Genomic DNA, 17,560 nt, shown 5'->3' on the forward strand with positions numbered 1-17,560 from the left:
GCGGGTCCTGAATGGGTATTTCAGAACGTAATATTGCAATATCGTAATATATTGCCAGTTTAATTTTAACAGAATTCCCTAATCGATACCTTGATTTATGCATTACTTCAATTTTTATTTTCCAACAAAACAGACACAAATCTCTTTTGACGACAGATTTTTTAAATATTCTGTATCTGCAGGACATGCCGTGGTAATACCGGAAGTGTAAGAGCCACCATAGAAATACACAAGTAGCTGGAAGGACAATCGAGAAACGCTACACGACTGTAATTTCTGAAGCTAATTAACAAATCCTATCGTTTTTGGAAATTTGAGATATTTGTTTGTGAACTTATTTAATTATTTTAGTAGCGGGTAGCTATAACCAGCTTTCCAACTAGAGAACTTAAGTTGTACATGCTTCATAGCTAACGTTACAGCCAAGGGGTTTGTAATACACTGGTGCTTTGTATTTGGTGCTAACTTTACTTGTAGCCATCTAACCCCTGTTTACTATTGGCAGAGCGTGGAGGTTTGTACTGAAGGGAAAAATAATGAATTACTCAGATTATGATTCCGATGGCTATTCTTCAAATGAGGATCAAGACTATGTCCCATCCGGTAAGATTTCAGTACCCACTGCTGGCAGATAGAAATGCAACAATGCTTATACTAGAGTTGACACTGTTACTTTATTGCAATTTCTAAATGCTATACGATATTTTGCCTGCTCGTATTTTCATAATATGTTTCTTGTCGATGGCTACTACATTTGTCATTCTTAATTGTCTTTATTATGGTTGTATGACAGATGACAACCTTAGTGAAGATGATATGAATGAATGTGTGAGGGAAGATGGTCTGGAAGGTGATGACCAGAGTGGGCAGCAGGCTGATAATGTAACCAAAAAGAAAAAGAAGAAAGGCCAAGACATTGGTATGAGGTGAGAGATTCATCACTTTATGGTTTGGACTGTTTAAAATCATCAATCTGACCATAATTGCTTTGTTTTGGTATTTTTTTATTGTCTTTGTCAGTGTTGATATTCTGCTGACATTATCAAATTGGTTGTGGATAAAGTCTTGGTGTAAGACCATGTTTTTACATTCTTCATAGTTAGGACAGTTTTCATTGGACAGGTATAATGTATCAGAAAACAAATGTCAAAAGTTTCCACTAGATTCCGCTAAAAGCCAGTTAACATCCATAGTCCCCCAGCAGGTCGACCTCCATGAAAACTCACATTAACATTTTGCAGAGTCTAGTAATTGCACCTATTAACATTTTTCTGCCTCTCCTTTTGCCCTCTTATTTAGGAAACGAAAAAAAGGAGGACTGAAATTAGAGGAGACCGAGGAGGATAGAATGGTGGAGGTTCAGAAGGTTGATCCGGAGTCTGAGGTTTCTGCTCCCTGCCCCAAAAAGCTGGAGGGTGAAGATATAAACAAGAAAAAAGCAGATGATTTGTGGGCCAGTTTTCTTAGTGATGTTGGTTCTAAAACCAAGCCATCTACACCTGCGTCACAGGCTACTGCTAAACAGCAGGTACTGTACCTTCTCCAGAAGCTATTGGCCAATAAAGGGCCTATACACACCAAAATAATGTAATTCTGATTGAAAAGACATACATTGGCTATTGAATGTTTTTTTTTTAAACTGTTGAAAATCTAAGTTGTTCGACAGTCACATTAAAAAAACCTGGGTAACTTTATTATAATTTTCTTTACAGACACCATATACAGAGCACTGCGTTCTCAGTTATAGTTGCAGCTTGGGCTGAGCGACTAGTCAAATTATAATAGAAATTGTGATATAGACATGAGACGCGCCTGACGCGAGCGCGTTGTTCGTCCACAATCAGTTTTTCATACGGGTGTTCCATCTAAATTGTGGTATGCCAGTGGTGGTCCGGGCTGGTTGTCATTCATAAAGAATAAAAAGTATGTCCTAGCCGTTTTGGACGAATGTTTGTAGGTTTGTTGTCATACCAAGACTAGGCCTAACCCCTCAACTGTAGGTAACACCCCTTTCCTTCAAAGCCAGGGTGATTTCTGGTGGAAATGGGATATGAGTGGGTGATCTGGAGGTCTAGGTGATCGTAATGACTTTCCCTAGTTACGTTGTCTTTCCCTAGTTACGTACCAATAATACAGAGAGTCGTCTTTGTCGAAGAATCGTTGCAGCCCCTGGTGGTAATACATTGTGTCGTCGGGTTTGAGTGATGACATTGAGGACGCAGTAGGTAATGTGTCCCTTTTGTAGGGACACATTTAACATTGTCTGCTGTGCTGGTTAGCAACATCCCTCACCGTGTTCCCGTTCTGTCCAAATGAATTTTAATAGCAGGCTGTTTTCCATGACTCTCAATCGTAAGAAATGCTGCCTGATAGTCCACTAAACACCTAGCTGTGGAACGCTTTTTTTTTTTTGTCTGTGTCTTTGCGTCTTATAATGAAAACGTAAAAATAACACCTTGACATATGGAATAAGCCTTTCATCTGATTTGTCGGAGAGCACATGTTATAGGATGTTTGGTGTATTGACTTGAGGGATAGCTTGAGTTGGCTTCAGCTTGGTGCCTGCCTTTCACCAAATCGATCAGTCTGAAAACAATGACCAGAAGCTGGAGTGATTTTCATGTTCTTAGAATTAATTTAGTGATCCTTATCTTACTAATGAACTTCAGTTCATAAAAATAAGCTATGTTTCAAGTGTGTTTTCTGTTCTGTTGTTGATTTTGTTTTGGTCATAAACGTTTGTTCCAGTGTAAATGGAACAGCGAACTTAACACCTATTTTCTTTTAAAATCTACCAGCCTCAGCCCACAAACAGCACACTGACTCCCAAAGCAGCATCAGAGGAACCTCAACAAGCAGAGCCTAAACCTGTAGAATCTTCGAAAGTCACCATCACAAAGGTGTTTGACTTTGCTGGGGAAGAGGTCCGGTAAGTTTAGCCTACTATTTGGTCTGTTGTAGTGCAAGTAGGTGTTTACTAATTGACCACCAGGTGGCAGTGTAACCTAACCGTTTCCATACTCTTCGCATAATGATCCTGGGAAAGTGTCTGCATTCCACAACATACTGGAGCGCTTACATTTCTGAGAGCCACATGTCAATTTGCAGCCCAAATAATGGCCTGGGAAAGTGGGTTTCAATATGTTGGGCTCTCACCAGTAGTATCATCCATTTAATGAAGCACTTGAAACGATTTTCTTCTCTATGTAAGCCCCAACCATTGCAGCATTTGGTTACCAGGGCACACAAGCAGCTATAACCCAGACCCTAATGGATGCATTGGAACAGCCATCAGGTCATTATGTCCTGTTTGAGAACAGATGAATGTCTGCTATATTTGGTGGAGTGCTGTGTGTGTCAAAGAATATAGAAGTCTGTCATTAATTGAACTATACTGTTGTTTATCTCGAGGGAAAGCAAGAAACCAATGCAGAGTTTAACTGTGTTTATATATGTTTGTATTTTCTATTGGCTTGTAAATATTTGCCAGCTTAAGGACTTTATGAAACATCAGACACATCACCCATACGTTTTTTTTTTTATTGAGCTTCTGTTTTTATTTGTATATGCGTCTGAGAGAATTTTTGAGAAGGTGGGAATGTGTGTGTATATTCCAGAGCGTGTTTGTGTGTGTATGTTAATGTCCTGGAAAATTCTGCAGCGTTATGTAACTTGATGATATCTTCCCCTGCTCATTAGAGCACGCCACTATTACAGTCCTCAGATTGTCTGTCTGTCTGTCTCCAGGGTAACCAAAGAGGTTGACGCTCACTCCAAGGAGGCCAAGAGCTTCCTGAAGGCCAAGGAGGAGATGTCAGATGTTCCTACTGTACCAGAGCCCCGCTCCCTCGCCCCTGGACCCAGGTACCCCTTCGCCCCTTCCACAGTTTCTACAGCATGTCACGCGCCTCGCTCGAAACATTTCACTTTATAGATAGAGAAGTCTACATACTTTCCTGTATATACACAATCATTTTACTGTGTTCATATTTGGATTTGTTTGAAATATTTGTTGGTATTTAAAAACACCTTTAGTTCTATTTTCTATATAGGCTTTTGCAAAAGAGCATTTGTAAAAGCACTATATCTGAGATGTATAAAAAAGGACCTTTCAAGACCCATATTTGACCATTTATCCTATTTATCTGCTTTTCTCGTTAATTTAACCTTCTTATTCAAATACTAACAGAAAGGCCAAGCTTCAAACAGCCCCTCCAAAGCTTGTGAGTCACAGAGGAAACATTCCCAGACTTGTGCATTCCTAAGTGTCTCCTGAATCTGTTTGGTTGTAGCCCAAACGATTCTTTCCAGTTTTAAAAGAAGACCTATTTGGGAGGACATTCCTGTGTTAATATCTGATCTTGAGTGTTGGCTAAATTTTTTCCTAGGCTTCATGCTTTCATAAACGGTGTCACCCTTGTTTACAAGCTATTAAGTTCACTTTCACGTCTCCGTCTAAAATATAAATCTCTCATAACACCTGATTCTTTCCAATGTGACGGTCCCTCTTCTGTACTCATCACAGTGGCAGCTACGTCCCTTCGAAGTGGCAGTGTCAAATATGACTTATTCTTCCTTCTTAATTACCATTAATTTAGGTAAGAACACAATCACTGCCAGTGTTCTTGTTACGATTCCTCTAGCTGCCTAATGTCCATTAGTGTCCACTTCATTGACCTTCACCTAAAAATGTTTTCAAATGGTCAGTGAACCCTGGTCAGATCTCCAATATTCCATCACTCTCATCGTGTGTGCACGTGCGTGCGTGTGTGCGCGTGTGTGTGTGACATGAGGATAATCTTAGCGTTCCCTCTCAGTTGATTTCTGACAGCGTTTACAGCAAGCCTTTGATCCTGTCATTCCACTCTCTCTGCTAGGGAGAAATTGGGGAATGGGATTACCGCTTGGCTTTCACAGCGCTCTGATACTGACGAGTATCAGTATGCATGTGTGACTGAGAAGAGTGTGGGAGTGCACTTCAGTGAATGTGAAATGGTGAATTTGTCTTCTCTTTAAGCCCGCCTGTTTGAGAAGCATGTTTTGCGTTGAAGCGTGTTGCACTGTTTGTCAGGGGAAGGACCTGTGAGTTTGACAGGATGGGATGTGTGTCTGTGTGTGTGTGTGGCAGCAGGTGGTGCAACATTGATGTGTTTGTCTAATGTAGTGTGTGTGTGTGTGTCTTTTAACTGTATCATTTTCCTGGTGTACGACAGCTCCAGCTGCTCTCCTCTGCTTGTCACTCTGTTGCCATAGCATCTAATTCCAAAGTGCGTCTTCCATGGCGATGGCTTTGGTCCCGACAGGAAGGGATTTTTTCCCCTCACAGGATGTGCAGTGTCCAGAGCTGTTTCCTGTTGTACAGGAGAAACCAGGAGAGGGGGACGAGTACTAGCTACGAAAACAGGAAACCGTCAGTCAGCATCCCTCCCTCATCATCCCGGTCAACTACACCTATTCACTTAATTACTCAGCGTGCCAACCTCATCACATGGCAGAGCCCTTTGTATAGGCAGTGTTCACTTCTGTTTTCATCTGCTGGTAAGAAACATGTTGACTGTACAGACTGTTTTACCTACTTGGAAAACAAGAGACAGATACATGTTGACTGTACAGACTGTTTTACCTACTTGGAAAACAAGAGACAGATACATGTTTACTGTACAGACTGTTTTACCTACTTGGAAAACAAGAGACAGATGCATGTTGACTGTACAGACTGTTTTACCTACTTGGAAAACAAGAGACAGATACATGTTTACTGTACAGACTGTTTTACCTACTTGGAAAACAAGAGACAGATACATGTTGACTGTACAGACTGTTTAACCTACAGTGAAAACAAGAGACCGATACATGTTGACTGTACAGACTGTTTTACCTATTAGGAAAGCAAAAGACAGAAGCATTTTGACTGTACAGCCTTTTTTTTTTTTTACGTTTTCCTTGCCACTCTTTTGTCCCTCCATTACCCCCCCCCAACTCTGTCTCTCTCTCTCCCTCTCTCTTTCTCTCTGGCTCTCTGTCTCCCTCTCTCTTTCTCTCTGGCTCTCTGTCTCCCTCTCTCTTTCTCTCTGGCTCTCTGTCTCCCTCTCTCTTTCTCTCTGGCTCTCTGTCTCCCTCTCTCTTTCTCTCTGGCTCTCTGTCTCCCTCTCTCTTTCTCTCTGGCTCTCTGTCTCCCTCTCTCTTTCTCTCTGGCTCTCTGTCTCCCTCTCTCTTTCTCTCTGGCTCTCTGTCTCCCTCTCTCTTTCTCTCTGGCTCTCTGTCTCCCTCTCTCTTTCTCTCTGGCTCTCTGTCTCCCTCTCTCTTTCTCTCTGGCTCTCTGTCTCCCTCTCTCTTTCTCTCTGGCTCTCTGTCTCCCTCTCTCTTTCTCTCTGGCTCTCTGTCTCCCTCTCTCTTTCTCTCTGGCTCTCTGTCTCCCTCTCTCTTTCTCTCTGGCTCTCTGTCTCCCTCTCTCTTTCTCTCTGGCTCTCTGTCTCCCTCTCTCTTTCTCTCTGGCTCTCTGTCTCCCTCTCTCTTTCTCTCTGTCTCCCTCTCTCTTTCTCTCTGGCTCTCTGTCTCCCTCTCTCTTTCTCTCTGGCTCTCTGTCTCCCTCTCTCTTTCTCTCTGGCTCTCTGTCCCTCTTTCTACTGAGTGATTTGAGGTTAGCAGTGGAAGGAAGGCCTGAGTCATCAAGACAGGCTTCCACGCGTGATCTCCAAGGAGTGCAACTTAAAGCCCCACGTCTTACATGAGTATCTAAAAAAAGACATCAGTCAGCCTGCTCTCCCACCCCCACTACACTTGGATTTTTCTCCCAGCCATGACTTCAATTACACAGTATTTCTTCTTTATTTGGGTCAGTGGATGATGATTTAGGTCATGGGAGGTTGAGCAAATTCTCATTTGGGTCTCGAGCTGAAAAGGTTTTAAAACCACAGTTTTCTCATTTGCTCCTCCCCTCTCTCATGCCTGTTTCATTTTCTTTTGTACTGTACTGGGTTTGATTCCGGCCCACTGCTCTTTCAGCGAAAATTCGACATCTCTAATCTCAAATAATGCACGAAAAAGTCTCAGAAATAACAATAGTCTTGAACCCGCAATTAAAAGATAAGACCAGAATGAATAAGATAAAACCAAATGAGTCATAGAACCACAAAGAAACATGTTTCAAAACCAAACCCTATGGTGTGAAATGAACACCAGCCACCTTCTCATCAACCGCCCATTTAATTGAGAGCGGTTGTGTTAATGGATTAGATTGACCTGCTGTCATGGTCTGCTGGGTAGTTGTGTGTGTGTGTGTGTGTGTGTGTGTGTGTGTGTGTGTGTGTGTGTGTGTGTGTGTGTGTGTGTGTGTGTGTGAGGTGTGTGTGTGTGTGCGAGCGGGCGGGCGGCAGGGCTATAATCTGCCATAGTAGTGGACCACAGCAGTGTTGCATAGCACTGGGGGTACAGGCTAAGTGCTATCGATTAGCATGCCAGCCAGATTTAGAGGCGCGTGTTGGGAACTGGCGATCGGTTGATTGATTTCTCTGTCTCCGTGGTGTTACCTCACCACTCAATGCCGGCTGACATTGAGTCTGAACACACACGGACACACGCACGGTCTGGTCTGTCTGTGAAGATAGTGCTTATCACTGAGGGTTTGATGTTTCCTGCAGGCAGGGTCCGATAGAGCTCCTGTTATCAGGAGTCTGGACTGAGTGCAGAACATCATTGGCCTCCGGCACAACCTTGTCTTGCCCTACCACATACTAGCCCCTCATCATTCAGTCAGCGCAGTATGACCAGGCCTTTATAGTGGCGCCGGGAATTATAGGGTAACAACACTCAAATAGTTCACTGGCCCCCCCCCCCCCCCCCCCACCTCTGGAGATCTCTGTGTGTGGTTTAAGTTGTGTAGACTAAGAATATTACTCAATTAATTAAAGAACTCTTTGATTTGTAGTTTCTGAATGAGTGAATAGGTGAATGTACGAGTTGGGTACCTCTAGGGGGCGTCTGTTAATGTGAGTGATGCTTCTGGGTTTCAGTGGGCCTTAGAGAACAGTGGGTCTTCATTAAAGTCACCCTCTCCTTTTTATTGTCGGTGAATAATCCTGTTATATTTTTTCCGGAATGTGAGTTTTAAAAATCTTTGTGGTTAGGAAAACAGACCAGTTGCATTTGTTGCTCTTTTTTGTGTGTGCGCGCGTGCGTGTGCACGTGTGCGTGTGCACGTGTGCGTGTGAGCGGGCAAGTATGGCTGTGAACACTAATGATTTCCATATGTTGTGAACATAGAGGCTTATCTAATTATAGAGGTACATCTCAGGGGCCTAAAAATAAACCTGGTCTTTGTTATTACAGAGATGGAGAGGAAAGCTATCATACACTTAAGCCTGGCATGCCTCTACACACAGTTATGTCATGTCTGTCTATTTGTTATTGTACAAACTTCTGAATTTAGTGTGTAAACAAGTGTGTCAGGGCTCTTCTCAAAATGTCAAGTTAAAATGTCTGAGTATGTAATGACATTTGGGAGAAATATTAGTTACTGCTGAAATGAATATGCCACTATTAACAATTACAGGGTTTTAAGATCGAGATGGTGCTTACGCTGGACCTAGATTAATCCTAGCTACTTTTGAGTTTTATCTCCTTGGGTCAATTCTTCCTATGGGATAGGAACAAATGCATAGAAATAGAACAGATAGTCTAGTGATCATGAGTAAATGAAATGCTCCTCGTTCCAATGCCCTAGTTGATACGATAAGTCTGTTGTTGTGCCCTTGAACAAGGCACTTTACCCTAGTTGCTCCTGGAACTTGGTCTTGATAAGAGCATGTGCTAAATGTCCTAATTCAAGTCAATGATTTGTCCGTTATATTCAATCTGTTTTCATTCATTAATTCTGTCTGGTTAGTGAAATTCAGAACTTTTTCAAACCCATCCCAGAAAATCATTACAAAAATGTAGTACCTGGGTGATTTTTCTTCTTCTAGGGGGAAAAATGTCAGGTAGCACAGGCAAATATTTCAAAGGTGTCTGTTCAATCTTTGTCGAGTGTGACTGAAAAATGTTTGCTCCCAGCTCAAAGAATTCTCTCAAGTTCTGCAGACAGTTTTATAAAGGTCCTCTGCTCCTCCTCGTTTGTACCTTCATGATCCTATGTAAGGCGCTGGTTAGGTCCAGCGGAGCGGCCAGACGTTTTGACATGGTGATTCTCTGCCACCTTTCTCCTTAGGCTGTGGCCAGTCATGGTCCTTTGTTTCAGCAGTGCTATCAGTCTGTCCACTGTGGTCTGTGTGTTAGTGTTACACGTTTCTAAAGTTGTGCGCATAGGTTTGCATACCCGCGCCTCGCAGAAATTGTAAAATGTAGGCATTGATTTTGAAAATATGACTGATCATGCAAAACAAACTGTCTTTTATTGAAGGATAGTGATCATATGAAGCCATTTATTGTCACATAGTTGTTAGGCTCCTTTTTAAATCATAACGATAAAAGAAATCACCAAAATGGCCCTGATCAAAGGTTTACTTACCCTTGAATGTTTGGCCTTGTTATAGACACACAAGGTGACACACAGGTGAAAATGGCAATTAAAGGTGATTTTTTAAATTGCAATTAGTGTCTGTGTATAAATAATCAATGAGTTTGTTAGCTCTCACGTGGATGCACTGAGCAGGCTAGATACTGAGCCATGGGGAGCAGAAAAGAACTGGCAAAAGACCTGTGTTACTAGGTAATGGAACTTTATAAAAATGTGAAAGGATATAAAAAGATATCCAAAGCCTTGCAAATGCCAGTCAGTACTGTTCAATCACATATTAAGAAGTGGACAATTCAGGGATCTCTTGATACCAAGCCAAGGTCAGGTAGACCATAAAAGATTTCAGCCAAAACTGACAGAATAATTTTTCAGGATACAAAGAAAATCCCACAGGTAACCTCAGAAGAAATACAGGCTGCTCTGGAAAAAGACGGTGTGGTTGTTTCAAGGCGCACCATATGACAATACTTGAACAAAAAAGAGCTGCATGGTCGAGTTGCCAGAATGAAGCATTTACTGCGCCAATGGCACAAAAAAAGGCACAAAACAAATAGAGCTTTATGGTAACAACCATAAGGGCTATGTTTGGAGAGGGGTCAACAAGGCCTATAGTGAACAGAATACCATCCTCACTGTAAAGCATGGTGGTGGCTCACTGATGTTTTGGGGGTGTGTGAGCTCTAAAGGCACAGTAATCTTGTGAAAATTGATGGCAAGATGAATGCTGCATGTTATCAGAAAATCCTGGCAGACAATATGCATTCTTCTAAACGAACGCTGCGTATGGGACGCTCTTGGACTTTCCAGCATGACAATGACCCTAAACACAAGGCCATGTTTACTCTCCAGTGGTTACTGCAGAAAAAGGTGAAGGTTCTGGAGTGGCCATCACAGTCTCCTGACATTAACATCACAGAGCCACTCTGGTAAAATCACAAACATGCGGTTCATGCAAGACGACCAAAGACTTTGTATGACCTGGAGGCAATTTGCCAAGACGAATGTGCAGCTATACCACCTGCAAGAATTCGGCAACTATAGACAACTATTACAAAAGGCTGCACACTGTCATTGATGCTAAAGGGGGCAATACACATAATTAAGAACTAAGGGTATAAAGACTTTTGAGCAGGGGTCAGTTTATTTTTTTCTTTGTTGCTATGTTTTGCTTTATGAGTGTGCCATTCTGTTATGATCTACCGTTAAACATAAATCCCATAAGTAATAAAAGACATGTGTTTTGCCTGCTCACTCATGTTTTCTTTCCAAATGGTACATATATTACCAGTTCTCCAAGGGTATGCAAAATTTTGAGCACAGTTGTATGTTTACTATGACAACGGGCATATACATACTACCTGAAGTGGACATAGTAAGAAGACCTCTGTACAGAAACCCCATAAATTAGGTGCACAGCCCGACTACCTGCCACTGTGTCGCCTTTCACGTCCAGGTTTCTGCTTCCACGCCGAGTTCCTTGGCGTCATGGTAACTGTTGAGGAGGCTGACGTAGGGAGAAGCGTTGTTTGTCGTGTGCACACAGTGCCCAGCCAAGTGACCAGTGAGGTCATATTGATTCTGTGTTAGGGAACATTAAACACACTGTTTCACTGGTCCTGCCTCCGTCCGCTGGGTTATTTGACATCAGGACAGTTGGTTTAGAGAGTGTGTGGAGTGTACCACGACGACCTTCAAACCGCCACAGCTGTTCGCCCAGTGAGTGTTCAGTCTTTTCACTTGCCCTTCCTGGTTGAGGGGAAGGAAGACACTGAGATGCCCTTCCATGCTCTACAGCTCTCAAACCCAACTGGACTTCTAAGCCAGTTCCACTGCGTTTTGTATTGCGACTCTCTAATCTGAGATTAATTTAGACATGGGACACCAGTTGAGTGCAATAAATGATGAGGTAGAACCAAAAACCAGCAGGCTCAGGCCCTTTTAGGGTAGAGTTGGGAACCCCTGCTGTACACAATGCAGTCAGTTCAAATCCTATTTCCCCATCTAACATCCTGGTACAAACCTCTTGTTACGTTCCCACTGTATGGTCTTTAACAGGAACAACTGTAGACAATAATGTAGTGTTGTATCAACGCAGTGCTGTAATCTTCCTGACCTTTCGTAGTTGTTACTCTGGTCTCCAAAACTGGTCTCCAACACTTGCAAAAGTTTCAGATGAGGTTTGGCTAAAGTTTAAGGTTAGGATTAGTAAAATTCTTGGTGTTCCCATTTAATTAGGCGTGCGTGTGCGCATGCGTGTGTGTGTGTTTTTAGGGGTCCAGCTTAACCACAGACATTTCCACTCTCCGCGGGGACAGTCTGAGAACATTGTTATAGTTAAGAGACTTCCGCTGCCTGGTGCGAGACCCAAAATGGTTCCCAGTGATGAACTATCCCATAGGCATGAAACAGTTACACTGTGTTTAATCAGGAACACTGCCAGCTGCCTGCACGTTGTCAACTCATTTAGTGTGTGTTTAAGACTGTTAATTATAGACTTGCCATGCCCTCAGGCTATATATATATGTGTGTGTGTGTGTGTGTGTGTGTGTGTGTGTGTGTGTGTGTGTGTGTGTGTGTGTGTGTGTGTGTGTGTGTGTGTGTGTGTGTGTGTGTGTGTGTGTGTGTGTGTGTGTGTACAGTGGGGCAAAAAAGTATTTAGTCAGTCACCAATTGTGCAAGTTCTCCCACTTAAAAAGATGAGAGAGGCCTGTAATAGGCACACTTCAACTATGAGAGACAAAACAATTCCAGAAAATCACATTGTAGGATTTATGATGAATTTATTGGTATATTATGGTGGAAAATAAGTATTTGGTCAATAACAAAAGTTCATCTCAATACTTTGTCACCTACAAACAAGCAAAATAGAACTTTTTGGTGAAAACTCAACTCGTTGTGTTTGGAGGAGCAAGAATGCTGAGTTGCATCCAAAGAACACCATACCTGCTGTTAAGCATGGGGGTGGAAACATCATGCTTTGGGGCTGTTTTTCTGCAAAGGGACCAGGACGACTGATCCGTGTAAAGGAAAGAATGAATGGGGCCATGTATCGTGAGATTTTGAGTGAAAACCTCCTTCCATCAGCAAGGGCATTGCAGATGAAACGTGGCTGGGTCTTTCAGCATGACAATGATCCCAAACATACTGCCCGGGCAATGAAGGAGTGGCCCCCAAATAAGTATTTGGTCAATAACAAAAGTTCATTTCAATACTTTGTTATATACCTGCATTGTCAATTATATGGAAATGCATCGTCAATTATATGGAAATATTTCGGCTACAGACAGGATGATATTGACCAAAAAACAGGTACTTTGTCAAGAGTGCCTTGCAATTGTGGCCATAACACGAGGCAACACGACCAATGTGTTCAATCATTTAAGACGGTACCACAAATCTTTGTATGACGAGTGCAAAGCATCTCAATGCCGTCCAAAGCAAAAGTCTATTTTGGATGCATTTGCCAGTATTACACCATACGAGAGGTTCCAAACTGCAGAGAGAAATCGCAGATTCAAAAACATTTCACGTCGCCAAAGACATGGTACCAATTAACACGGTAACCAAAGAGGGTTTTAAAAACATGATCCCGTCGCTTGACGCAACTATTTGTCTCAAGTTGCTATCCCAGAGCTGTACGAAAAATGCAAGGCACAAGTTGAAATAGCTGTCACAAGTGGGATATTGTACTGCAACAACGGACTTGTGGTCCAGCCGGACAACGGAGCCCTGCATAAATCTGATCATACAATTTATTAATGAGGACTTCCACATGAAAAGTCGCTGTTTGTAAACTGCATTTTTCCCAGAGGATCATACGAGTGAGAACATCGCAACAAGCATGAGAGAAGCTTCAGCTGATTGGGGCCTAGATGAGAGTCGTCTAGTCTATATTACAACAGACAATGCTGCGAACATGGTGAAGGCTGCACCTGAACAAGTGGACTAGATTGCAGTACTTTGGCCACAGACTGCATCTTGCAGTTGGTAAGTTATGCCCAATTGCGCATTCTGTTTTACTACTGTTGCTATTGATATACTATTACTGTTACATATTAATACCTAGCAACCTGTTCTGAAATATAACAATTTTCATAAGTTTCATACATTTTTATTGTAGAGAATGGGGCTGGGGAAGAATGAAGGATACAGACTGTCAGGTTGATAGCCAAAGCTCTTTCTGAATACATCTGTATTTTTTTATATCGTAATATATATCACAGAAAAACAAAATATTGCAATGTCAGTTATGTCCATTATCATGCAACCCTAGTTTGTATGAACACATGTAAATATGTTTGTGTATGTATGTGTATAAATATGTGTGTGTATACATGTAAATATTGTTTGGTTTTATATGCAGACATGCATGTATATATGTAAACATGTACAGTACCATCAGGGGTGGTAACGGATTTAAATGTAATCAGTTACAAGTTACCTGTCCACATTTGTAATCAGTAACATAACATTTTGATGACTCAAACTCAGTTTTACTTTGATTACTCTGATTACTTTTAGATTAATTTCGTATCAAGAGTCATTGGAAAATAAATAGGAATAGCCTGTAACCAACTGAACACCTTTTGCGTGATCAATCAATGTTAGAGTCTACATAGTTGGCCAAAAACTGAATTCACATTTTACTTTATGGGTTGTGTAGCCTATAGTGCATTTGGAAATGGGTTTCTAAACCATTGCTTTTTACTTCAATATGATTGGGCTACGTCTTTACTTTACACTATAAAGGTCTGTCAGATATTCAGTCATTCCAATTAATCCAATAACTCTCGATCTTCTAGACTCAGACTTTTTATCTGAACATAACCCAAAATCTAATGATGCATAAGCCTGTTCTGTTGTGTTTTATTCATGTTTTTAATTGCTTCAAAACATTGAAAAATAAATGGCAATTACTTGAAAAGGGTATTGACATGGTTGTATATAAAAATTAAGATATCCGTAGCTTTTCGCGCATAAACTAAATCTGCAGTAGTCTGATGATTTGCTCCACAACCAACATTGTCAAAATGTTGCAGAAACCCTGACATGCGATTGTGAACATCTGTATAGAAATAAGATTTACCTAGCGAACTTAACCTGCGATTATTATCAAAACGCAAATGAAAGAAATAAACTGTCATTATAAACCTGCACTCTTAGCTTAAAGTAAATAATGTCAGCAGCCAATGATAACCAATGAACACAATTTTCAGAGATGCAAAGCAAGCTGAATCACATGGCCTACCTGTATGGACAGAGTTGATGTGTGGCCGCGTCAAATGCAAATAATCATCCTTTGGTAGATTTTCTAATGTATCTGTAATCCGATTATAATATTTTTGTAGGTAACGTAAAAGGTTTCACTGTTACTGTTTTTTTTGTAATCCGTTACTCCTTACCAGTCAAACATTTGGACGCACCCATTTGTTTCACTGGTACTGTGTATATCTGCCAAACGAATAGTGGTGGTACAATGATGCTGAAAATACTGAACAAATCTAAAGAAGGCCAGTTTTATTATTTCTTTAATCAGCACAACAGTTTTCAGCTGTGCTAACATTACCGCAAAAGGGTTTTCTAATGATCAGTTAGCCTTTTAAAGTGATAAACTTGGATTAGCATACACAATGCGCCATTATAACACAGGAGTGATGGTTGCTGATAGGCCTATGTCAATAGTCATTTACAACATTATCAATGGCTACACTGTATTTCTGATAAATGTGGTGTTATTTTAAAGGACATTTCCAAGTGCCCCCAAACTTTTGAATGATACTGTATGTAGGTCAGGACCTATTCCAAAAGAAAAGGAGGAGCAAGTCCATGTAGTGCTTTATAGGTTAACAGTAAAACCTTAAAATCAGCTTTAGCCTTGACAGGCAGCCAATGTAGAGAGACTGTTATGAATTGGGAAGAAGGCACATGTAGTTGTCTTAGTAGGTGACAGGATATGAAAGGCGACGTGTAGTTGTCTTAGTAGGTGACAGGATATGAAAGGCGACGTGTAGTTGTCTTAGTAGGTGACAGGATATGAAAGGCGACGTGTAGTTGTCTTAGTAGGTAACAGGATATGAAAGATGACGTGTGGTTGTCTTAGTAGGTGACAGGATATGAAAGACGACGTGTAGTTGTCTTAGTAGGTGACAGGATATGAAAGACGACGTATGGTTGTCTTAGTAGGTGACAGGATATGAAAGACGACGTATGGTTGTCTTAGTAGGTGACAGGATATGAAAGACGACGTGTAGTTGTCTTAGTAGGTGACAGGATATGAAAGACGACGTGTAGTTGTCTTAGTAGGTGACAGGATATGAAAGACGACGTGTGGTTGTCTTAGTAGGTAACAGGATATGAAAGACGACGTGTAGTTGTCTTAGTAGGTAACAGGATATGAAAGACGACGTGTGGTTGTCTTAGTAGGTAACAGGATATGAAAGACGACGTGTAGTTGTCTTAGTAGGTAACAGGATATGAAAGACGACGTGTGGTTGTCTTAGTAGGTGACAGGATATGAAAGGCGACGTATGGTTGTCTTAGTAGGTGACAGGATATGTGTTGTAGTGATGTTGGCATGTCAGTCACTGTTTCTGCCTCATCATATAATCCAGGTAATGATGGGTCTGACGTTTCCAAATATTCCAATTTCTTTTTGTGCCAAACAATCTATAAACGCATGCACACACACACACACACACACACACAGACTTCCTGAGCCGTATTTCTCCTGACCTCCCTCTTTTCTGTTGAGTCGGTGCATTTGACAGTCTCCTGGTAACCACCAAAGCAGTGGAACGCGTGTGTTTTACCCATCAGAGGGTTTCTGGGGGAAGGAGAGTTTCAACAGTAAAAGCAGAGCCACCCCCAACCTCTGCTGAAGTCCTTGAGGCCCCTGATGCTGCAGCACGCTGGGCCTGCCTGCTCTGAACTTCCCATTTCTCTTAAGCTGACGTCCAGCATGACCTAATAGTCCTCTCTGCTTTAATGTTAGCTCAGTTCCTCAGGCTAAATGGCTCTGAGATGTATTTCTGAACCTTATAGTTCTCTGTCCTCAGGAGATTTCTGGGCTAGTCTGCACTTTATCCATGTTTGTTTAAACCATCTGGATTTTGAGACAAAGCGGGATAGAGAGATGTAAGGACAACGGTTATGGAAATGTTTGTTGGTGGAGGGGGAGAAAAAGAAGAGCATAGCGGCTGAATATGGAGAGGTGATTGGAAAGAGGAAGCAGTCCTATTAGTGGAGCTGCATACGGCCGGGTGTATATATAGGCTGTGGGAGCCAGCTGGAGAGTTGGTGAGTGTTTGAAAAGACCCAGCAGGGTTAGGAGTTCTTAACCAACAAGTTGCTTCCTTCGTATCCCACCGAGTTTCCTCTCCTGCGACCCAGTACGATGCTGCCCAGCGCCCCCAGCCCGCTCTCGGTCATCAACCCTCTCCCCTTCCCCGTAGGGCATGTGTGTAGAAGCCCCTCCCTCCTGAAGCCACTCCCCTGCGGAGTCCCCTGCTGTCCCCTTGCAGGGCCACGGAGGCGTCTGGTCAGCTCTACTGGCTGAACATAATGACCCCGTAACACATGACCCTCCCTGGGTATGTAACCGGGCAGTGATAATGGGGCTACCTAGTGCTACTGTACTACTGCAGGGCTGCTGCTGTTAGGGGAGGAAGGACTGCTGGGGGTTTACATGGCTGCCAGGTGGTGAGTATGGTAAAACCAGAAACAATTGGACTCTTGGGGACCTTTTGCCGGTCCCCATGAGGCAAAAGTCAATTTCCAGCTTAGGGTTTAGGGACGAACGTACAATTCATTTTAGTGTTAGAATTGGGGTTTCTTTAAGGTCCAGGCGTTGTTGGTTAAGTTTAGGGTTAAGGTTAGGCATTACATCTAGGTAAAGTTTAGGCATAAATGTTACTTTATTGAGGTTAGGGTTAGATTAGGGTTAGTTTAAGGTTAGGGTAAGGGAGCATGCAATTTCTATTTTCTGGTCCCCATGAGGATAGCCATTGTGTGTGTGTGTGTGTGTGTGTGTGTGACGAGGTGCCAGTA

The 17,560-nt window shown here is 42.1% G+C and overlaps 1 protein-coding gene across 1 annotated transcript in view; it reads left to right on the plus strand.

The window, feature by feature from the left end:
* Positions 1–188: 188 nt before the first annotated feature.
* Positions 189–17,560, plus strand: part of cfdp1 (craniofacial development protein 1) — a 31,370-nt gene continuing 13,998 nt past the window's right edge. Inside the window, exons 1-6 of the mRNA XM_020056811.3 lie at positions 189–207; positions 506–603; positions 794–926; positions 1,300–1,528; positions 2,799–2,929; positions 3,748–3,864. Of these exons, the coding sequence (XP_019912370.2) occupies positions 537–603; positions 794–926; positions 1,300–1,528; positions 2,799–2,929; positions 3,748–3,864 (677 nt within the window). The 5' untranslated portion in view covers positions 189–207; positions 506–536. The remainder of the gene's footprint in view (positions 208–505; positions 604–793; positions 927–1,299; positions 1,529–2,798; positions 2,930–3,747; positions 3,865–17,560) is intronic.

Source organism: Esox lucius, chromosome 19 (genome assembly GCF_011004845.1).
Source record: "Esox lucius isolate fEsoLuc1 chromosome 19, fEsoLuc1.pri, whole genome shotgun sequence".
In the NCBI taxonomy this organism is placed as follows: Eukaryota; Metazoa; Chordata; class Actinopteri; order Esociformes; family Esocidae; genus Esox; species Esox lucius.